Genomic DNA, 24108 nt, shown 5'->3' on the forward strand with positions numbered 1-24108 from the left:
AAAGTTTGGAATCAACAATTTTGTGAATCATCAATATTTTTTGCTAACTGTGAATACATTACTTTTGAAGAAAAAAATAGAGTTACAAATTTTGCTTCTTTCTTGCCTAGCAAATGTTTTTCTCTTGGTCAAATCTAAGTCCAAAACCCCAGCATTGGCAAATTCCATTGAAATTAGCTTTATATATTATATACGAAATAGTTCATAAATAAGGCAATTTTAAAAACAGAATGCATAGTCATATACCCTAGACTTGGATTATACAATTTCAAATCTCCACTCTGGCTCCCTTTGTCTTATTCGATTAAAGCTCTGCAATAGACATCAACTTTGGCATACTTCTATGAAAGAAACTACTTGAATACTTTGAGAATATTCCAAAGGGCTTAAAGTGAGGGCCATACTAAATGCATTAAAAATCTTAAGTTAAAAGTAAGACAAAGCAAATATTTTCATAAAGGCTTTGGCAGTTTGGGTTATCCAAGCTGTCTTAAGTACAGAACAAATAATGTGGGCATTTTCAAGAAACTCACTACAAGCCTGGAGCTCTGGGGCCTGATACCCAGAGTTGCAATCCTGGCCCTTCTCCTTCACAAAAGAACTTCTGTATAACAAGCTCTACTGGGGGGGGGGGTGGCGGGTGGATTGTGTTAATCAGAGATTTTTCTTTTTGAGTTATCCGGAATATCACACATTCTCAATGGTCAGATTATACAGTATACAACATTGGCAAGGTAAAAGATCCTATAGATTAGTAGACCAAATAATGCAATATAGTTTGGACATGTTTTTCTAGTGTAAAGTCAGCTATAATATTTCCCAATTCTGAGGAAGTTTGGTTTTGCCAAAAGTTTTAAGCAAACACTATTATGGTTTTTTAAATGTTGTCATTACCGTGCACAGTAAAAGGTTGTAGTAATTAGAACATCCTGTAACATTCTGGAAGTAAGAAGGTTCGCTTATTAAGCCGCCGTCTAGTAGTCGGTCCAGTAACTAGGTTGGGAGAGAGGAGATTGAGGAAAACATCAGGGTAGGTAAATAAGTACAAGCATTTGTTTTTCATTTATTCAGTAACTGTGTCATTCTCACATTGCTTCATTCAACAGTCATTCACCGCACATGTTCTCTGTGCTATAGACACTGTCCAAGGCATTGGGGAAACAGTGGCAAACAAGACAGATAAAAAATGCTTATATTCCAGAAAGAACATTAAACAAGCATTAATAGGTAAAACATGCAGCGTACTAGAGAGTAGTGAGGGCAAAGGAGAAAACTAACAAGGAGACGGGGAAGAGGAAGTGTCATGGGTGTGTGAGGGCATGTGTGTGTGCCTGGTGCTGGGTGGAGGGGACACTGCAGAGAGGAGGAACAGGTCTCACTGAAGAGATGGCATTGAAGTAAAGACCTGTTGGAGGGAAGAAGCAAGGCAGTCCAAGGGACTCTCAAGAGTCTTCTCCAACACCACAGTTCAAAAGTGGTGATATCTAGGAAAAGAACACTCCAAGGAGAGAAAGCAGCAGGCCCAAAGGCCCCAACTGCAAGAGTAAGACTTGTGGGGAAGGGTTATCATAATATGATCACTGACCACTCAGCCAGGTACGAGGGGGCAGAAGACATACCTCCAGGTGCTTGAAACTGGTGGAAGTAAGCTTTGGACTGCTGGCATTGAAAACCCAGTCATCAACCGGGAGTGAGAGCAATTGGCACATGGTGTGTTTTTCTCAGGTCATGTGGAGCTGCACAATGGCAGGCATGAAGTGGTGGAGAGGGGCATTTAGCCAGGACTGCGGTTTGGCCAAAGGAATTGGAGGACATGCAAAGGGGGCACAGGTTGAAAATATGTGGGACTGAGCTTGGGTTTACATTGGGTTAAGACCTGCAGGAGTGGGGGGCCGTGAAGGAGCAGTAGGATCCGTGGATCAAAAAACAATGCAGTTGTAGGGCGACAGTTCACAGTGGTATGTTTGGAGAAGTGAGCTGGGAGGACCAGAGGTTGCAAGTGGCGGAAGAGTTTGAATCTGTTGCATCTGAGATTATGAAGTGATTGCCGGCATTTTTTTTGCAAGTGGAAAAGGGAATAAGCAGCTAAGGTAAAGAGAACAAGATAACTATTCAGAGGAGACTAAGACTGAGGGAGGGAGTGAGTGAGTTCAGTAGCTCAGTCGCTCAGTCTGACTCTTTATGACCCCATGGACTGCAGCATGCCAGGCCTCCCTACTCACATCCATTGATGCCATCCATCATCTGTCGTCTGCTTCGCCTCCCACCTTCAATCTTTCCCAGCATCAGGGTCTTTTCCAACGAGTCAGTTCTTCGTATCAGGTGGCCAAAGTATTGGAGTTTCAGCTTCAGCATCAGTCCTTCCAACAAATATTCAGGACTGATCTCCTTTAGAATGGACTGGTTGGATCTCCTTGCAGTCCGAGGGACTCTCAAGAGTCTTCTCCAACACCACAGTTCAAAAGTATCAATTCTTCGGTGCTCAGCTTTGTTTACAGTCCAACTCTCACATCCATACATGACTTCTGGAAAAACCATAGCTTTGACTAAACAGACCTTTGTTGGCAAAGTAATGATGGAGAAGCTCTATACAATCAGCAAAAACAAGACCAGGAGCTGACTGTGGCTCAGATCATGAACTCCTTATTGCCAAATTCAGACTTAAATTGAAAGTAGGGAAAACCACTAGACCATTCAGGTATGACCTAAATCAAATCCCTTATGACTATACAGTGGAAGTGAGAAATAGATTCAAGGGATTAGATCTGATAGACAGAGTACCTGAAGAACTATGGATGGAGGTTCGTGACATTGTACAGGAGACAGGGATCAAGACCATCCCCAAGAAAAAGAAATGAAAAAAGACAAAATGGTTGTCTGAGGAGGCCTTACAAATAGCTGTGAAAAGAAGAGAAGCAAAAGGCCAAGGAGAAAAGGAAAGATATATCCATTTGAAAGCAGAGTTCCAAAGAATAGCAAGGAAAGATAAGAAAGCCTTCCTCAGTGATCAATGCAAAGAAATAGAGGAAAACAATAGAATGGGAAAGACTAGAGATTTCTTCAAGAAAATTAGAGATACCAAGGGAACATTTCATGCAAAGATGGGGTCAATAAAGGACAGAAATGGTATGGACCTAACAGAGCAAAAGATATTAAGAAGAGGTGCCAAGAATACACAGAAGAACTATACAAAAAAGATCTCAATGACCCACATAATCATGATGGGGTGAACACTCACCTAGAGCCAGACATCCTGGAGTCCAAAGTCAAGGGGGCCTTAGGAAGCATCACTACAAACAAAGCTAGTGGAGGTGATGGAATTCCAGTTGAGCTATTTCAAATTCTAAAATATGATGCTGTGAAAGTGCTGCACTCAATATGCCAGCAAATTTGGAAAACTCAGCAGTGGCCACAGGACTGGAAAAGGTCAGTTTTCATTCCAATCCCAAAGAAAGGCAATGCAAAGAATGCTCAAACTACCACAGAATTGTACTCATCTCACACACTAGCAAAGTAATGCTCAAAATTTTTCAAGCCAGGCTTCAACAGTACATGAACCATGAACTTCCAGATGTTCAAGCTGGATTTAGAAAAGGCAGAAGAACCAGAGATCAAATTGCCAACATCTGTTGTATCATTGCAAAAGCAAGAGAGTTCCAGAAAAACATCTACTACTGCTTTATTGACTATGCCAAAGCCTTTGACTGTGTGGATCACAAGAAACTGTGGAAAATTTTTCAAGAAATGGAAATACCAGACCACCTGACCTGTCTCCTGAGAAATCTGTATGCAGGTCAAGAAGCAACAGTTAGAATTGGACATGGAACAACAGACTGGATCCAAATAGGGAAAGGAGTACATCAAGTCTGTATATTGTCACCCTGCTTATTTAACTTATATGCAGAGTACATCATGAGAAATGCTGGGCTGGAAAAAGCACAAGCTGGAATCAAGATCGCTGGGAGAAATATCAATACCCTCAGATATGCAGATGACACCACACTTATGGCAGAAAGCAAAGAAGAACTAAAGAGCGTTTAGATGAAAGAGGAGAGTGAAAAAGTTGGCTTAAAACTCAACATTCAAAAAACTAAGATTATGGCATCCAGTCCCATCACTTCATGGCAAATAGATGAGGAAACAGTGGAAACAGTGAGAGACTTTATTTGGGGGGGCTCCAAAATCACTGCAGATGGTGAATGCAGCCATGAAATTAAAAGACGCTTGCTCCTTAGAAGAAAAGTCATGACCAACCTAGACAGCATATTAAAAAGCAGAGACGTTACTTTGCCAACAAAGGTTTGTCTAGTCAAAGCTATGGTTTTTTCAGTAGTCATGTATGGATGTGAGAGTTGGACTATAAAGAAAGCTGAGCACTGAAGAATTGATGCTTTTGAACTGTGGTGTTGGAGAAGACTCTTGAGAGTCCCTTGGACTGCAGAGAGATCAAAGCAGTCAATCCTAAAGGAAATCAGTCCTGAATATTCATTGGAAGGACTGATGCTGAAGCTGAAATTCCAATACTTTGGTCACCTCATGAGAAGAGTTGACTCATTGGAAAAGACCCTGATGCTGGGAAAGATTGAAGGCGGGAGGAGAAGGGGATGACAGAGGATGAGATGGTTAGATGGCATTACTGACTCGATGGACATGAGTTTGAGTAAGCTCTGGGAGTTGATGATCAACACGGAAGCCTGGCATGCTGCAGTCCACAGGCTTGCAAAGAGTCTGACACGACTGAGTGACTGAACTGAACTGAACTGATTGCATAAGTTGAAACACATTTTCCCACTACCTGCTGACTTACCTATCATTTTATTTCCCTTGAAAAAGCAAAAGTGTTTTCATTTATCACTCAAGATTTTGGACCAGTGATCCACAGAGACATTGCATACCTTCAGGATTTTGGGGTGGGGGTGTGGTTCTCTTTTTTCTGGTGAATCTGGTTTGGGAGAGACCTCATATGCCATTTTCTCATTGTCTCGGAATATACAAAACACCTGAACTTCTCAACACTTTCACTAATTCCGTGGGTGCTTAGGCTGCTGGAGCAGCCTAAAAATGTGGACCATTTTTCAAGTCTTTATTGAATCTGTTACAATATTGCTTCTGTTTCATGTTTTGGTATTTTGGCCATGAGGCATGTGGGATCTTAGCTCCCCCTACCATGGATCTCACACCCACCCCCTGCATTGGAAAGCAAAGTCTTAACCACTGGGCTGCCAGGGAAAGTGAAAGTCACTCAGTCATGTCCAACTCTTTGCAACCCTATGGACCATACAATCCATGGAAATCTCCAGGCCAGAATACTGGAGTGGGTAGCCTTTCCCTTCTCCAGGGAATCTTCCCAACCCAGGGATCAAACCCAGGTCCCCCCATTTCAGGCAGATTCTTTACCAGCTGAGCCACAAGGGAAGCCCAGGAATACTGGAGTGGGTAGCCTATCCCTTCTTCAGTGGATCTTCCTGACCCAGGAATCCAACCAGGGTCTCCTGCATTACAGGCAGATTCTTCACCAACTGAGCTCTCAGGGAAGCCCCAGCACTACCAGAGAAGTCCCTCTTTATTCCTTTGAAGCTATCAAATGTTCTTGTTCTTGATATTGCTTAATCCCTGTATGCTTCTTCAAAAACACATTGCCTGTCTCATGTGCAGATGGGCCTCATCCAATGTTATATTTCATATTAATTCTAAATTCTGAAAGTTTAGTCCTTTTTACCCTTCCTGCCTACCACAGTAAATAGCCTAAAACCAGTCTTGAAAATACTGTGATTGTGAGTTGAAGAATGACCCAGCATGTCTCCAATAAGATCCTTCTTCGTCACATTCACAATTGCATAAGAAATCCTGTATGCACACTGCAGCCATATCAAGGGTCCTGGAGCAGAAAGGGGAGCCCACCAGCGTCCTGCAGAGTGACCCAGGACTTCCTGAGCTCCGGCACTCACGCAGCTTGCTGCTGTCAGAATTCACAGCATCACTCCCTGGGGATTTTCAGGTAGTGCCCTGGCACCCTATTTGTAAAATGGAGCATCATTTTGTTACCCCACTCTTCTCCATAAATTTGTATGTCTCCTGTTTTGATCTGAACCAGCTGATCTGCAGCGCCTCAAGTCTATTAATATCAGGCCTCAGCTTTAATAATAACAATGCTGTTAGGTTAACGGTGACAGGCTGTGCTTTCAATAACAAGATTAAAGGCCTCAAAATTCAGTCACACCACATTTACTGGGTCAAACATCATGGCTTTATGGCAAAGGTGGCATAACCCCCAAGGAAGACTGCTTACACATGATCTTTGTTCGCACAGGCCAGCAAACAAACAAAGTCCCCCACGTATCCTAATATTTAGTAGAGTCTTAGGTTTTAAACAACCAAAAAAAAATGGTTCAAGAACATAATCATATTATTGGATCCTCAAATTCAATTTTAGGAGAGTGATGTGATGATATTCACAAAAGCCAACAGCTCTTTGCAAAAGTTGCAAACGACCACACCACCGTTTATACTCTTTGTTCCAGACACACAGGCACATGTGACATTTGTTAAACTGCGGCCACTTCCCCAGCTGGAGCCCCGTGTGCGGATATTCCCCTCTGAAGGGCTTAGAGCACATGTGGATGCATATGCATCCACTTTCCAGGTTGCCTTTCTTCTGATTTCCCTATAGCAGGGATGCCTCGAGGGCGACACAGCATGTACAGAAATCAAAACAGTTAATGAAAGACACAGTTATATAAACACCCCGAGGTGATCTCAGGTTTAAAATATTGCCAAAGTAAATTCAAAGAAACCCAGATGGCCCTTTTCTTCCTTATGAGCCCACTCATCTCGCCTCCTGACTGTGACAGCACCCCGGATACAGCTTCTCTAACAATAAAACACCAGGCCAGGCACCCCAGTGCTTCCAGGACCTTCTCAGATGGTGCTTATTGCTCCAGGGCAGCGCGGGACCTAGAACTCACTTCAAAGGCTTGAAGCCACTTCTCCTGGCGGATGAATTTCACGCAGTCATTGCACTGCTTCTGGAAGTACTTTTTCTCCTGCTCATCCAACAAGCCAATTTGGAACAGGAATGATGGGTAGCCCTCTATGATCTGAGGAGAAAAGAGGCAAACACAGACACGACAGGGAGAGAAAGGGATGTGAGGGGAGCCCGTCTGCTTGAGAAATAACCCTCTGTAACTTGTTAATTAGTGGAGCGGGACAACACACACACACAACACACACAATGCATACACAATACACCACACCCACACAGACATAAAACTTACAAACACACAAACATACGTCACAGGCATCACCTACCACACAACATATGCAAATACACCACACAAACACACATACACACATATACCACATAACCACACAACACACACACCCCCATATATCACATACATACACAAAATACACACAAACACACCAAGCACAGGCACACACACACTGACACTTGCACTCAGCCAACCTACGCTGACACAGTAAGTTGACACCATAGAACATTTGGTAAAAATTAGAAGATTGAAATCATTAGAAAGTCATTCGAGGAACAGTATTTCCCTTTATGAAGTTAGGTCTCTAGGGTTAAGAGGAGCCTCTGTCTGATTAAAGGGGATTGCATCTCCTTAAGGAACAAAATGGAAAGGAAAGAAGAGCCACCTACCGACTTGGGATCAAAATACGCGTCTCCGAGAGCAACTCCCTTCAGGTTGATCTTCATGGTCGTCACAGGGTTGAGTATGTGGATGTAGTGGGCGATGGCTGGCACGTACTTCCCAGCGTAAGACTGAGAAGGGCAGACATTAGAACAAACCATCACATATCGGTGCTACTAAAATGGCACATTTAGGTGAATTAAAATCACAATCAAACAAGCAGGATTTCCACAAGACTTGCACGATGCATTTTATTCTTAACCTCACACTGCAAATTTCACAACAGCGCAGAGCTCAGTCCCTTCCTTCTTTTGTCATCCCCAACAGTACCAAGTGACATGCAAGCTACAGGTCAGAAGTCCAAAGTACTAAGTGAACGTTCTAATTTCTTTCCAAAAGAAAATAACATGGACACCAGTGAACACAATTCTGCCATCCTTAGGGTTTCTCTTACCAGAAAGTTCCATTGCAAGCTTTATTTAAAAAAAAAAAAATCTAAAAGCCAAAGTTAAGATTTCAAAATCTGTATAATGATGCCAAAATTTGAAATCAACATGTATTAAAGGAAGAGGAAAAGGAAAAATTATATTTATTGGCCACTAAAATAGTCACTTGAACTTACCTCTGTTTTCAGCCTTTTACAGTAAAAGGCTCTTTTTAAATTTTGAAATATTTTGTGGACATAAACATGATAATAATTCTTTTAGATTATGCTGAAAAGAGCTATTATTGGTTGTGATATTTAAAAATAGTTCTGTATTCCTTCCATGAAAAAGCTGCCTTCCTGACATCTCCACTTGTGTGTCTAGTATTAAACTTCCTATGTTCAAAATGAAGCTGCAACCCTCCAATCCTCCCTGCAGCCTCTCTTTCCATTAATGTTAACTTTGTTCTTCTAACTGCTCAGGCCAACACACTTGGTCTTGTCCTCTTTCACGCAAACCTCACAAAAGTCCATCAGTGAATCTCATCAACTCTATCTATTCTATCAAGACAAATGCAGAATCCAGTGTCTTTCCACATCCGTACTTTACTACCTTGCCCCAGGTCACCATCATCTCTCGCCTAGATTCTTGCAGTAGCCTCCTCAATGGGCCTCTGTTTTTGCTCTTCCAGTTTAATTTCAAGACAGTGGTCTGTCAAATAAGATCAAGCAACTCCTCTGCTCAAACCCGCTAATGACTTCCCATCTCCCTCAAAGCAAAAGCCAAGTCCTTTTTCTGAGGCATAAGGGCTGACATGATTTGGTCACTTCCCTCACATTATCCTCTACTGTCCTCTTGCTCATCATCTCCAGCCCCTCTCAGACCAAATCTTAACTGTGATCTGCACTATTCCTTCCCTTGCATTAGCTGTTCCTGTCCCTGGAATGCTCTTTCCGGGATATCCATCTGGTTAACTCCCTCACTTCCTTAAGTGAGGCTTTCTCAGAGTTGCCCTCCCTAACACTACTTTTTGATATTTTATACTCCCTTTCTCTCCTTTTTCATCTTAATCTTTATCATTCTCCAACAGACTTTTATTATCTTGTGCATCGTTATCCTCTACCCACTCTAGAACAGAAGACCCATGAACACAGAGAGATGTCTATTTTGTTTATGAATGTTTTCCCTGTGCCTGGTGCTGTGTTTTTGGGTGTGCTCAATAAACAGCTGCTGAATGAATGAATTCTGAGTTAACTTACATGCCTTTGAGAATCAGCAGTGCACATATGTTTTAGATAGACTAGAGGCATTAGGTGGGTACATATGGACCTGTAGAACTTTCACAGTATTTCCAAGGCTTTCCAGGGCTCCAAAGTTCACAGTCTGAGAATTCTGGAAAGTTTTCATTTTTATTCCATGCCACAATCATATGCTGGAGTTGTTATTCCCATGTCGACGTAAGGACATTGGGGCTCAAAGAAGTTAAGTGGTAGAGCCAGAATTAAACCTTGTCTGAGTGTAGGAGTGAGTGAAAGTCGCTCAGTCATGTCTGACTCTTTGCGACCCTGTAGTCCATGGAATTCTCCAGGCCAGAATACTGGAGTGGGTAGCTTTTCCCTTCTCCAGGGGATCTTCCCAACCCAGGATCGATCCCAGGTCTCCCGCATTGCAGGCGATTCTTTACCAGCTGAGCCACAAGGAAAGCCCAAGAATACTGGAGTAGGTAGCCTATCCCTTCTCCAGTGGATCCTCCCGTCCCCTGGATCGAACCCACGTCTCCTGTTTCTCCTGCCATTGCATACAAATTCTTTACCGCTGAGCCACCAGGGAAGCCCAATTTTAAAAGTGAAAGTGAAAGTCGCTCAGTCCTGTCTGACTCTTTGAGATTCCATGAACTATACAGTCCATGAAATTCTCTAGGTGAGAGTACTGGAGTGGGTAGCCTTTCCCTTCTCCAGGGGATCTTCCCAACCCAAGGATCGAACCCAGGTCTCCCGTATTGCAGGAAGATTCTGTACCACTGGTCTATCAGGGAAGCCCCAAATGTGGTCTGACCTATTCTGAATCCTAAACCACCTCCAAATTATGAAAGAAGAACGTAATTTCCATAGTTTATATAAAATCACCTCACTAATGAACTCCTCTTGTAATAATAATTATTTAGGCAAAGTGTTGAATCAAAGTGTACTCATGAGTGGGCTTCCCAGGTAGCATTAGTGGTAAAGAACCCACCTGCCAATGCAGGAGATGTAAGAGATTCGGGTTCAATTCCTGGGATAGGAAGATCCCCTGGAGGAGGACACGGCAACCCATTCCAATATTCTTGCCTGAAGAATCCCAAGGACAGAAGAGCCTGGGGGGTTACAGTCCAAAGAGTCTCAGTGTTGGACATGACTAAAGTGACTTGCACAGCACGTACTCACGAGTACACTTTAACATCCCTATGTGGTGTTATCAAGATGTGCTTACATGTCTGAAATTTGGCTTGTATAATTTTGCTATATTCTCTTTTTAGGGACAGTAAGTCTATCAAGTAATAGTTCTACAATTGACCCCAAAAAGCAAATATTTTCGAATAATCATTTCACTGGTAAAGATCTATTATGTACTCTTCATTCAGTGGTGATTTATCTGACAACTTTTCTGTCAAAGGTATCATGATAGATACTTGAGTAGACACAAAAATAAATAAATCACAAAACACAATTTCTTTATAAAATACATTATGGAAAACTTGACTCAAATGTGATTAAGGCTAAGTTTACCATTTTCATGGCTTATTATTTCTACCATGTGTACATTGCCCAGCACATACTAGGTACATAAAAAGACATCTGATAAATGAATGACTCGTCTGACATTTCTAAACATTTTTTTTCTCTATTGGAAATTAGTACAAATGCTAAAAAAGTATACCTTCCAGTGATGTTATCACTCAAGTTGTCTTGTTATAAGACCTGGCAATAAAACCCCTCATTTGCCTTTTTCAGAGATAGAAGAGTGTGTATTTTATCGGTAGTGATGACAAATCTAGACTAAAACAGTCACATTTTTATGGCACCTTCCCCTTTGTGATCATCATGTATCTCTGAGATATATTCAGGCAGGAGATTAAGAAGGAACACCCTCTCAGTTTCCGAGCATCTACTATGAACATGTTATTTCCCTTACTCTAATTTGAGCCAATGTAAAGTTAACATTATCTTCCTATATTTTAAAATCATGAAAACAAAGGTCTGTGCATTTCAGTCATGTGCCCACTTGGAATTCTATCCAGGCTTCGCTGCCTCCACTCTTCCCATTTCTCTCATCAAATCACATTTCAATCAACAGTCCTGAAATGATTGCGAGTCTCTGGTCCCCAAAACTGGGACCCACTCTTGGATTTAGCCATTGCACACTTGCCAAGTGGATCACTTACAGAAAATAAGAAAGTGAAACGTTTTAAAAAAAATATATTTTGTTTTATTGGGCTTCCTGGGTGGCTCAGTGGTAATATATATATATATCCGTCTGCCAATGCAGGAGACTCAAGAGATGCAGGTTCAATTCCTGGGTCAAAAAGATCCCCTGGAGTAGGAAATGGCAACTGCTCCAGTATTCTTGCCTGGAAAATTCCATGGACAGAGATGCCTGGCAGGCTATAGTCCAAAGGGTTGCAAAGAATCAAACATATATCTATAGTCATCAAGACAGTATGGTCCTGGCACAAAGACAGAAATATAGATCAATGGAACAAAATAGAAAGCCCAGAGATAAATCCACACACCTATGGACACCTTATCTTTGACAAAGGAGGCAAAAATATACAATGGAGAAAAGACAATCCCTTTAACAAGTGGTGCTTGGAAAACTGGTCAACCACCTGTAAAAGAATGAAACTAGAATACTTTCTAACACCATACACAAAAAGAAAATCAAAATGGATTAAAGATGTAAATGTAAGACCAGAAACTATAAAACTCTTAGAGGAAAACAAAGGAAGAACACACTGACATAAATCACAGCAAGATCCTCTATGACCCCCTCCCAGAGTAATGGAAATAAAAACAAAAATAAACAAATGGGGCCTAATTAAACTTAAAAGCTTTTTCACAAGGAAGGAAACTATAAGCAAGGTGAAAAGGCAGCCTTCAGAATGGTAGAAAATAATAGCAAATGAAACTGACAAGGAATTAATCTCCAAAATATACAAGCAGCCCATGGAGCTCAAAACCAGAAAAATGAATGACCCAATCAAAAAGTGGGCCAAAGAATTAAACAGACGTTTCTCCGAAGAAGACATACAGATGGCTAATAAACACACGAAAAGATGCTCAAACTCATTCATTATCAGAGAAATGCAAATCAAAACCACAATGAGGTGCCATCTCACACTGGTCAGAATGACTGTCATCAAAAAGTCTACAAACAATAAATGCTGGAGAGGGTGTGGAGAAAAGGGAACCCTCTTACACTGTTGGTGGGAATGCAAACTAGTACAGCCACTCTGGAGAAGAGTGTGGTGATTCCTTAAAAAACTGGATCTAGAACTGCCATATGACCCAGCAATCCCACTGCTGGGCATACACACCGAGGAAACCAGGACTGAAAGAGACACATGTACCCCAGTGTTCATCGTAGCACGGTTTACAATAGCTAGGACATGGAAGCAACCTAGATGTCCATCAGCAGACAAAACGGATAAGGAAGTTGTGGTACATATACACAGTGGAATATTACTCAGCTATAAAAACAAATGCATTTGAGTCAGTTCTAATGAAGTGGATGGAACTGGAGTCTAGTATACAGAGTGAAGTGTGTCAGAAAGAGAAACACCAATATAGTATATTAACGCATGTATATATGGAATTTAGAAAGATAGTAACAACAACCCTATATGCAAGACAGCAAAAGAGACACAGACATAAAGAACAGACTTTTGGACTATGTGGGAGAAGGCGGAGGTGGGATGATTTGAGAGAATAACATAGAAACATGTATATTACCATATGTAAAATAGATGACCAGTGCAAGTTTGATGCATGAAGCAGGGCGCTCAAAGCCAGTGCTCTGGGACAACCCAGAGGGATGGGGTGGGGAGGGAGGTGGGAGGGGGCTTCAGGATGGAGGGACACATGTGCCCCCGTGGATGATTCACGTTGATGTGTGGCAAAAACCACCACAACATTGTAAAGTAATTAGCCTCCAATTAAAATTAAAAAAAAAAGAATCAGACACGACTGAGCACACGTGCATTCTGCAGTCACTATACGTGTGTGTGTGTGTGTGTGTACATATATATATGTCTATATGTATATAGGTAGTTCATATAAGGGGCTTCCCAGGTGGTGCTAGTAGTAAAGAACCCACCTGCCAATGCAGGAGACAAAAGAGATGCGGTTTCCATCTCTGGGTTGGGAGGATTGCCTGGAGAAGGGCATGGCAACCCACTCCAGTACTCTTGCCTGGAGAATCCCATGGAGCGAGGAGCCTAGCTGGCTACAGTCCATAGGGTTGCAGAGTTGGACACGACTGAAGCAACTTAGCAGGCAGGCATGGGTAGTAATATAACCACGTCCAAAACAGATTCCTCAATGTTCAGTCCATATCTGCTAACCTGGCAGTTATGATGTTTGCCTCGGTTTTTGCTTTTTAATGACTCACACACTTCCTTGCCCTGTGTCAGGGTGACAAATCCTTCCCTGTTGTTTTCATTAATCATTCCACTGGTTGAGTGACTCAGACTGTCAAAACAGTAGACAATTATAGGATTATTTTATGGAAAATGGACAGCGAAACATTATAATGAAATCTCAATTATTTTCATTCTCCTTGCTGAGACACATTTCTTTCTTTATTTTTCAAGATTAGATTTGTTTATTCTTTCTGAACCATTTATTTCTCGATTTAACAATTCTCTGACCACTGAGAACACTTTAAAAGATAACCAGACAATAAATCAAGTGAAAAGACCCTGACGCTGGGAAAGATTGAGGTCAGGAGGAGAAGGGGACGACAGAGCATCCGATGGTTGGATGGCATCACCGACTCAATGGACATGTGTTTGGGTGGACTCCGGGAGTTGGTGATGGACAGGGAGGCCTGCCATGCTGCAGTTCATGGGGCCGCAAAGAATCGGATACAACTGAGGCAACTGAACTGAACCGATTTGATTTTACCCAGTTTTCCCTTTTCCAGATATGATTTTAAATAGAATAGAAGCCCAGACTCTGCGGGGAGAAATTAGGTGTGGTTGTCTTATAGATGAGAAATGGACTATTTGGCCCCTTAGGACTTATAGTTATGATCCTGTAATTTTATGAACTCTTGCCTCTTTTGTTCTGAGTTCTACCCATAACAACAAATAAAGCAACGACAACCACAATTATCAGCCCTGTGGTTTCTCTGATCTCTGGCTGGGGTTCACCAATGTGGGCAGCAGCTGGCCAAGGAAGTTCCTGAAGTCTATGAGTTAACACTAACCTTCTACTTTCGGATCAGACCCTGGCCTCATAAAAGCTCGGAACAGCATCAAAGCAATTATAAAAGGAAAGAGGAAAAGTGTGGCCAGAAACTATCTGAACACATACTATTTTAGAATTCAGCAGTGACCTTCAAATGAGGAACTCAGATAAACATATTTAACCATCATAATAATTCAAACTCGATTAGCAATCAACATGTCAGGATTTTAGTCTGCCCCTAGTAATTACTCCTTTCCAATATTTAAAGAAGTTGCGATTTCCAGCACTATCCTGATATGGTTCCTTTGCTCCACAGTGACCATATTTTGAGCTCACCCCTGGCAAGAAGGGCCAGAGATAATTAGTGTATGTTTGTTTGTGCTTGTATTTGTTGGAGCTTAAAGGAGCAACAAACCTAGACTTTTCCTCTGACATCAGAAGGATCTCAGAATTCAGCTCTCAATCTTTTATTTCTCCACGAGAGAAAAAGGTCTCAACATTACAGTTGAACAGTGGTTTTGAATCTTGGTCTGCAATCTTTCTGAGTTCTTAAATGATGTTTGGAACAGCCTAATGGAAATCATGTTAGGAGCATACTGTACTCGTAAAAATAGTCTAGAGAGAATGTAATGCTTGGTTAATTGTCCAGATGTGTAAAAGCACAATGCAATTGGACTTAAAGAAACTTGTGATTGTGTATTCCGTCGGAATCTCTCCCTTCTTACATGTTTCAACAACATTCACAGCAGACTTACTGCAGGCCTGCCACCCGGTTACTTTTAAGGAAGGAAAAAAAATTATATCTAAAAATCAAGTTTCAATCAGCTCCTCCAGAAGAAAAAAAAAAAAAAAAAACACCATGTCAGAGAATAATACTTTAATGGAAACAATGTCCTCTGACAGAAACTCCACATATGTTAGCAGTTACCATTGTGTAAGCTACTCTCCGTCGTCTACATTTCTTACTAAAGTAGACGCCGTTATATTCATTCTGTGACTTGCTTCTAAGTATACCTTTTATGGTAAAACTTACAGAAACTTTATCCGTGATAATGAGCAATGGCTTTTAAATCTGGTTGCCAAGTGTCACTATTTACTGGCCCTAGCCCCTTACCTCTGCTTGGAAGTGGAAAAAGGCCGTTGTCAGCTTCAGCAATGACTCAATGAGGAACGTCAGGTCATCAATGCCCTTTTCCCTGCTTTGTCACCAAGTCCCCAGCCACTCCAGGTGGGATGAACGTACCTCAAGAATTCACTTCAGGGCTGGTGAGAACCCTTCCATGCTCAGGAGAAAAAACAGGTGAGCTCTCCTTGTGGACAGAGTCACACCAGTTTCATGTCGTCTAGCTGTCCCCAAGCACAGATTGTGGTGGAGCTACTCCCATGTATGAGGGTGATCAAAGTGAACATGCCTTTAAGAGGGGGATGTGCCTTGAAGAGAATTTTACCACAAAAACTGGTGAAAAGCCTAAGCTGCATGGAGTCACACAGGACACAGCAGTCAAGAGGACGGGATTATGCTAGGACAACCTTGACTTCATCTAGCCTTGCGATAGAATCTTACTTCACTCAGCACCATTATTTCTACTGAAGAGAGAAGAGGGGTAGCCTTAACACACCTAGTTCAGAAAATTAATGAATGGGGAAAACTAGAACTTCGGTTTCCACACAACAGATTGTGGTAATCTCTACAACTTCCTAGACATTGCTAGACCATGCATCATCTAATTTCAAGACCACACTGCTGTGATTAAAAAAAGGGGGCGGCTTCTAATATGATTTTACCTAAATAGCTATTTCTCTTGACTATGGGCTTAAAAAGAAATGCAGAATCTACAGGAATAGACATATAAGAAAAACATTTTGATCTGTATCCAACTTTTAGTCACATAAATTTATGAAAAAGTATCTAATGCCTTCCAAATGATATATTTCTATTTTGTTTTGAGATGATGCTGCTTTAAAAAATAATTCCATTAGTGACTACAATAAGTGAAAAAGATGCACCTTACCTCCCCCTAACTCTGGCCTCGGTGCCGATTTTAGAGAAATTCATACCCAGCTTGAAGCCAGGTGATTCGATCAGAGGAGTAAACACTTTTGTTTAGAGACTGTAGTTAATTCAACTTTTATTTTTTTTTAATTCAACTTTTAAATAAAGAGCATGAACATACTGGACCACCGTCAACAAACTGAATCCTTCATTTGCTCACTGTCGATAGAACTCAGTAGGCTGAAGCTGTGCATAACAGATTTAATTTAGTATTTCCGGTCCCCAGCCTACACATCTCCTCTAATCAGGTATTATTTGTGTCGCCATGCTGCTTGGTCCAGCACGGTAGCTCACTTCAGACAAAGTTTATAATTACTTCTGATTTACTCGTATTCTTTTCCATGTAACTAAAGAATCAGTAAATATGTGCTGATTTGACTTAGATATGCTATCCAAAAGCCTGAGGCCCAATTTGCAAACATTTCCATATGCCCCCATTCAGTTCTTCAGGTTGCAGCTTAAATCTTGACTTTTCTAATATTAAACACATTGAATAGTCAAAATCCGTTTTCAATTCTAAAAGAAAATATTGGCAAGTCAGAAGAACATAACTGAAAATAGACATCTGTCATGAGCTCAAGAGTTAAAGCAGCTCAAATGTTATCTAATAAAATTCAGCAAGTTCCACGCTTTGAGAAATAATTACATTCCAAGGACTTCAAGCCTTTAGATCATTTGAAACCTCCATTTACCCCATAAAACTTTATGATCAAAGCCAAGCCTTTATGATTAAAATGAAGTCTTGGCCAGAAAGACAGAAATATCCAAGAAGCTGGGAACTTCTTTACTGTTTGTATAAGGTTAGGTTAGTAACCCTTAGTGGAGAAGGCAATGGCAACCCATTCCAGTGCTCTTGCCTGGAAAATCCCAGGGACAGAGGAGCCTGGTGGGCTGCTATCTATGGGGTCGCACAGAGTCAGACACAACTGAAGCAACTTAGCAGCAGCAGCAGCAGTAACCCTTAGAGACTGCACAAAATATGGAAAGGATGTTTGACTCCCTTGTACAGACAGATCTATTCTGTGGGAATAGGTGGGTTCCGGAGACAGTGCAGTTTGTGAGGAATGTGCAGCCAGGCTCCAGAAAGCATCTCCATGAAGGGGGTTACAATCCTTAACTTGTCCCTTGACCACAGTCCTTGGGTTCTGGAGTCTGGCTGCTTAGGTTCTAATTCTGGGCTGGATGAGCTTGTAACCTCTCCAAGTCTCATTTATCTCAGCTGTAAAATGGGTATGATGATAACAGCGCTAGCTTCATAAGGCAGTTGTGAGGATTAAATAAGGAAATGCATGAAACTGTGCTCAGCATCATGCCTGTCATATGATCCACTCTCAATAAATATTCTCAAGTAAGATCTACAAATAAAACAAAGGGACTAAATACTCCAGAAGGTCCCCTTTGTTGTAGTTTAGTCGCTCAGTTGTGTCCAACCAGTGTGCCTGGCAGGCTCCTCTGTTCTTGGAATTCCCCACAAGAATACTGGAGTGGGTTGCAATTTCCTTCTCCAGAAGGTCCCCTTCTAACTACCAAATTCAAGGATCACAAGCCTGGGCTAAGACAAAGGTGTGGCTTTCATAAACAAGTATAAACCTATCACTTGGATAGTTCTCCCAGCCTACCCCTTTACAACTGTGTCAGTGCTTGAAATTCCCCTATTACAAGTATCCTTCTATGGCTTAGGCTCTGTCCTCTATTCAAAGACAAGTATATTGGGAAGAGGCTTCCCTGGTGGCTCTGTGATAAAGAATCTGCCAACAATGCAGGAGACGCGAGTTCGATCCCTGGGTCAGGAAGATCCCCTGGAGAAGGGCATGGCAATCCCCTTCAGTACACTTGCCTAGAGAATCCCATGGACAGAGGCGCCTGGTGAATTGCAGTCAATAGTATCACACAGAGTCAGACACAACTGAAGCGACTAATCAGCAGCAGCATGCTGGGAGTACGCTTAATCTAATTTTCTCTAATGGACAGTGAGCTGGTAACAGGTCAGAATTGGGGAGAGAAACAGAATAATCATGATGGGGATGGAGGAAGCATGGGAGAACTAGGACCAAACACCATACAGCCAAGGAAAGGAAGGCTGAGAGGGGGAGTTAGGGCACTGTAGAGGGAGAGAAGAACCATGAAAGGGAGACCAAAAAAAGCCAGCAAGAAGTCTCATCGATATTTTTATTTTATCTGGCAAATGCCTTGCTCGAAGCCACTCTATAACATCCATTAAACACTGTGCCTAGTACTGTATGAAACAAATTAAGCAAACCTGGCTCTTGACTCCTGGGATCCTGCCCTCTGAACCCACTGGACCATGATGATTTCAATGAAGAAATCAGACTCTGTGAACCCGGCAGGATTTTGCTCATGTGGATGAAGATAAAGTATCCTATTAAGTTTGCTAATTTTTAAATAGCTTCAAAGTTTTGCCTCAAATAAACCCTGGTTGCAAACTGCTTCTAAGGAAAGCAGCCCCTCTCCTGCTGATCAAAAAGAGATGCTCAGGTTTTTCAGATGCCATTCACAAGCAATCCCATCCATTGGCACAACCGCCCCTAAGCACTGGATCTTCTCCATGACTGGACTGAAAATTACAGGCGAAGAGGACAGTGGATGGACCCCTCCCTCCTGCCACCTCCCTGCCTTCATGCACCAGGGCTGTTTTGCTTTAATTTCTAGCTGGGCCCACATACATTTGAGTGGATTCTAAAGAGTGTCTGAACCTCATGAAAAAGAGCAATCTCACTAATAGTTACTGGCTCAGAAAGGATAACACTTATGAAGAAAGTTAATTATGTGAATTAAATGCAGCTTGTTTCTCTTTTTGAAGTACATTTTTTTCATGCCTCGAGGAGAGTGATTTACAGACACATTTGTCTCTCTTTAGAGAAAATTAATTCCAGTTGGTGTTCCAGGCAGAAGCGGAGAGAAGGGAAGGAGACAAAGCAATTCTTCCTTCTCCACTGCTTCAAATGTGGGTCCACACCACGCTTTGTTGTGGCCTCTCCATGGTCCACATGGCAGAGGCGAGGGCCCTCGGTTGGTCCATACCCGTTTTGCTACAAACCAAAGTTGCTAAGCTCCACCATCATCTTCTGATGAAGTGAACAACTTCTTTTACAGATGATTTCAAAATAAGAGGGGAGACAACGCCACACCCCAAAAGCAAGTGAGCAGAGCTCTTTATACATCTCAGCCCCTGCTTACATGCATTAGGGCATATGCTTTGGAGCAATAATATATTAATCCAACTTTTCAACATGAATGGTAGTAATAGTCATCATGTGTTGGGTACTCTCTACAGCCAGTCACTCTGTTAAATATTTGAGGAGGATTATCTAATTAAATGCTCAAAACAAGCCTATACAGAAGGTACTGTTATTACTTCCAGACTCCTTTACAACAAATTCAGGGTGCTGAACAGCTGCTCAAGTCGCTTAGAGCAACAGGCTACTCTCATTCACAGCACACTAAAGTGGAAGATATTTAGGTCCAGTACATTTGCAATAGGCTTCCCTGGTGGCTCAGATGGTAAAGAATCTGCCTGTGGGAGACCCAGGTTTGATCCCTGGGTTGGGAAGATCCCCTGGAGAAGGGAATGGATATCTACTCCAGTATTCTTGCCTGGAGAATTTCATGGACAGAGGAGCCTGGTGGACTACAGTCCAAAGAATCGCAAAGAGTCAGACATGTCTGAGCAACTAACACTTTCACATTTGCAATGAGAAGCAGAAAACCATTTCTGAGTTTATGCATTTTTTCCCAAGAATAGTTCTACAAATCTAGCAGCATTATTTTCAACCCCTCCCAAAAGTATGAAGAAATTAAGAGTTCACAAGAGAAAAGATTTCCCTTTCTTGAGAATCTATTACAACATTTTTTTGGCGGTGGACACAGGGAGGGTGGGGTTGGTATTATGTTAAAACTGCATTTATATACAGATTCCTTAAGGGTATGTCTAGGTAACTACGGTTGAACATCCCCAGCAAAATATCCCTGGAAGCGATCTAATTTAAAAACCAACCCTTCTGATTGTAAGATGAAATGCAGAGGCCCAGAGAAGTTAAAGAAATTGTCTGGAATCATAGAGAGAGACAAAGCCAGCAATGAACCTCAGGTCTCCTAATGATTAATGCAGAATTCCTTCCACTTCTCCATTCTTCCTCCTAGCCTTAACAGAAGACCAGATGGAACAAACTAAAGAGGAACACCACATTCTGCAAATAATAAACCATCAGGCACTACTGAGTGCTCTTCATTCTAGAAAAAGGTGTGCCCCCTGATTTAACATCTCCTGCATGGTTCTTACAGAGATGCTGCTGCCTGGCAAGGGCATCTCCACCCTAGCCCCTGCCCCCTCATTCCCATCTTCCTTCATCACTTTGAAGGCACAAGTTTCTTTAAAAGTATTCATCCTGGCAGCAGAGAATGTAAAAAAAAAACTGTCCTTTCCTGCACACATTCAGAAATTACATGCATGAAATCACCAGACTGACATGAAGTAGACAAGTCAAGTTTTTCATTGAAAATTTGGCAGCTTTGCTGAAAAGTTCAACATCACGGTTAACAACATTGTCACATTATTCACAAGACAAGGAATTACACTCTAAGCAGATCATTCTGCTGACTGGGTGTTTTCCAAGGTTGCTACCAAAATGACAGGGGTGTTGCTTCCTTCCCCCTTCCCCATGCTGCCTCTGAAATGGGTTAAAAGGGAAGGAACAGCAGGGAATTACTGGTAGAGGTCCTAAAAAATCCTAACTAGGTAACGGTCTTTTAAAAAGACTTAAGTGTAAGAAGTTAAATAGCCAGGATATCCTTTCTAGACAGTTTAGAAAAAGGAGAAAGAAGGTGAAGAGAGGGAAGATACTAGTTCCATTAACTTGCCATTTCCTTGGAAAAGCTGAGACCCTTTTCCACTTTGACACCCTTACAATGGACACCTGTGGTCTGTGCTTGCATCCTTCCAGCCCTCCTTCTGGTATCATCACTCAGATCTTCCTCTGGAGACCACTCATCCCCCATTCTCAAGCTTGTGGCTCAGGTGTAAAGGCTTCAAGATCATTTGCTGCTTCCTAGAGCATTGCAGTGGGCCTTAGGCACCATTCTGGCCAATCTGTATACTCCATCCCCCGATCTCTAGAATGGGCATGGGCTCCAAACGGACAATGGGATTTAGAAATGTGGTGGAATTCTGATGAGGGATAAGTTTAGCCTTTAGGCTATCTCTAGAGCTCTGGAGTGGATTGGAGAGGTGAGGGCACAGGTGAAAAAAACTTACCTGAGAATGAAACCAGTCACGTGCAAAGCCAAACAACTAGATCAGGAGAATGTGATACAAAATCCTGATGATAAAGTTTGAGCACCCAGATCCAGCCATGCCTGATGCGAACAAGTCAATCCCCTGTTTTACATAAGCCACTTTGAATAGAGTTTTTGTCACTTGTAAGCAGAAAAGCCTTGACTAATACACCCGTATTCATCCTTCAAAGTCCAGTTTAATTCTTGCCTCCTCTGTCTGACTTTTCCTGTGGATCACATCTTGAGAGGTAGCTATTTGCTCACCTTAAGCTACTTGTCTTTGCAGCTACTTTTCTAATTGTACTTTTCATTCTGTGTTGTATTTATTATTATACTCTCAGATTTATGGCAGCATTAATATCTTATTCATCACTGAATTTTTAATACTTGTTCAAAGCCTCAGACATAGTAGGGAATGATTTGAGAATTTTTTTATATGGATTGAACTAATGTGTATGTACACACTGAATGGATAAACCACAGGTGTCATAGTATATTCCAGTCCTGATGATGTTGGAAGTACACAAGAAAATATGATTTCAACTTACCTCCCCAGTGACATAAAAGTCATTGTCTCTATAGTCAGAGAACAACTCGAAAAACTGAATTAATGCACTGCAAAAAGAAAAGCAACAATAAAAATTACATGGAATCATACTATACTACCCAGTTTCACCCTTAGACAAGAGGTTTCGCATTGAATTAAGATACCATTATGCTATAAGCTTCTGGAGGTATTGTTTTCAAAGTCTCATGACTGTATGACACTCCATACTCTGTGGATGGTTAGAAAAACACTTGTAGGCTTGCTCTGTGATACTCAGAAGTTCATACAAGTGAACATCAATACTCTGGAAAGGTTTCTAAATCCCTGGGTTACCAACTTGAATCACTTGCCTGTTGAGGGGACCCTTGAGCAAAGTGCCACAGGCTTTCACCTATCATTTAGCAATTTGTGGAGTCAGTTCTACAAACATTATAGTCCCACTAACCTCAGTTTGTGGTGAGGTAATGGGAACCTCAGTTGCTTACCAGCCTCTCTCGGTGGGGAACACTGAACATTTCTATATTCTAATGTGGCCCCTAGAATTTCAGTGTTTAAATAACCAAAGAACAGAAAAACTGTAAACTGACTAGGTGTGTATCTGTTCAGTCACTCAAGTGTGTTTGACTCTTTGAAGCCCTATGGACTGTAGCCTGTCAGCCTCCTCTGTCCATGAAGTTTTCCAGGCAAGAATACTGGAGTTGGTTTCCATTTCCTACTCCAGGGGATCTTCCTGACCCAGGGATTGAACCCATGTCTCTTGTGTCTCCTACAATCGCAGGTGGATTCTTTACTGCTAAGCCACCTGGGAAGCCCCCTAAAATGACTATAGCCTAAAGGAAAACCACCAAATGCCCACAGATATGGAAGTAAACGCAAAGTGGCCTCTGGGCTCAAAATATCCACATTTACTAAAGATTGCCAACAGCCACTTTGGTATGCTGAAATAGATTTAAACAGACTCAAGAAATTATTTCATAACAAGCAAGAAAAGGGTGGGTTATTGAACGATTCTCTACTTGAACAGAATCTTTCATAAAGGAGACAAAAACTTGTGAAACTCCGAAGCCTTATGAATGTCTTGACCTAGATTGCAATGCCTGAGAAGCTGGGCAGGGTTTTTGTTCGTTTCCTGCTGAGAGACTAAAAGCTGTGAACTAGCCAGTGAAGATAAAAGACAAGAAGGCCCTGCAAAACCGGGAGCAGAAAGTTCAAGGGTTACACAGAGGCAAAATTGGGTCATTACAATCACCACAATCCCAGCAATAACTTAATTTTCAAAGGCTCCATTAAGAACCCAGCATTGGAACCTCTCTAGTTGTCCAGAGGTTAGGACTTCGCTTTCCAATGCAAGGGGTGAGGGTTCGATCCCTGGTCAGGGACCTACGATCCCACATGCCTTACAGCCAAAAAACCAAAACATAAAACAGAAGCAATATTGTTACGAATTCATAAAGACTTTAAAAATGGTCCACATAAAAATAATCTTAAAAAAAAACAAGCCAACATTAAACTCTACTGTAGAGTTTCAGTGTATTTACTTATTATTTATAGTAACTGAAATCTTTGTAGCAACTAAATCTGGAAAGCGCATTACATAGCCTCCATGTTTGTGCTGGCAATACGCTGCCTTTAGAGCTGAGATAAAAATAGGAGTTTATTCTCCACGCTTGCCTCTTTAACCTTCAGGCTAAAA

The 24108-nt window shown here is 41.7% G+C and overlaps 1 protein-coding gene across 2 annotated transcripts in view; it reads right to left on the reverse strand.

Moving 5' to 3' along the window:
* CPVL (carboxypeptidase vitellogenic like) overlaps positions 1–24108 on the reverse strand; it is a 127459-nt gene that overhangs the window by 47351 nt on the left and 56000 nt on the right. For both annotated transcript variants that reach the window (XM_070368794.1, XM_070368795.1), the window contains exons 7-10: positions 22417–22483; positions 7661–7783; positions 6966–7097; positions 895–993 (exon numbers count right to left, since the gene is read on the reverse strand). In XM_070368794.1, the coding sequence (XP_070224895.1) occupies positions 895–993; positions 6966–7097; positions 7661–7783; positions 22417–22483 (421 nt within the window). The remainder of the gene's footprint in view (positions 1–894; positions 994–6965; positions 7098–7660; positions 7784–22416; positions 22484–24108) is intronic.

This window comes from Bos mutus, chromosome 4, assembly GCF_027580195.1.
Source record: "Bos mutus isolate GX-2022 chromosome 4, NWIPB_WYAK_1.1, whole genome shotgun sequence".
In the NCBI taxonomy this organism is placed as follows: Eukaryota; Metazoa; Chordata; class Mammalia; order Artiodactyla; family Bovidae; genus Bos; species Bos mutus.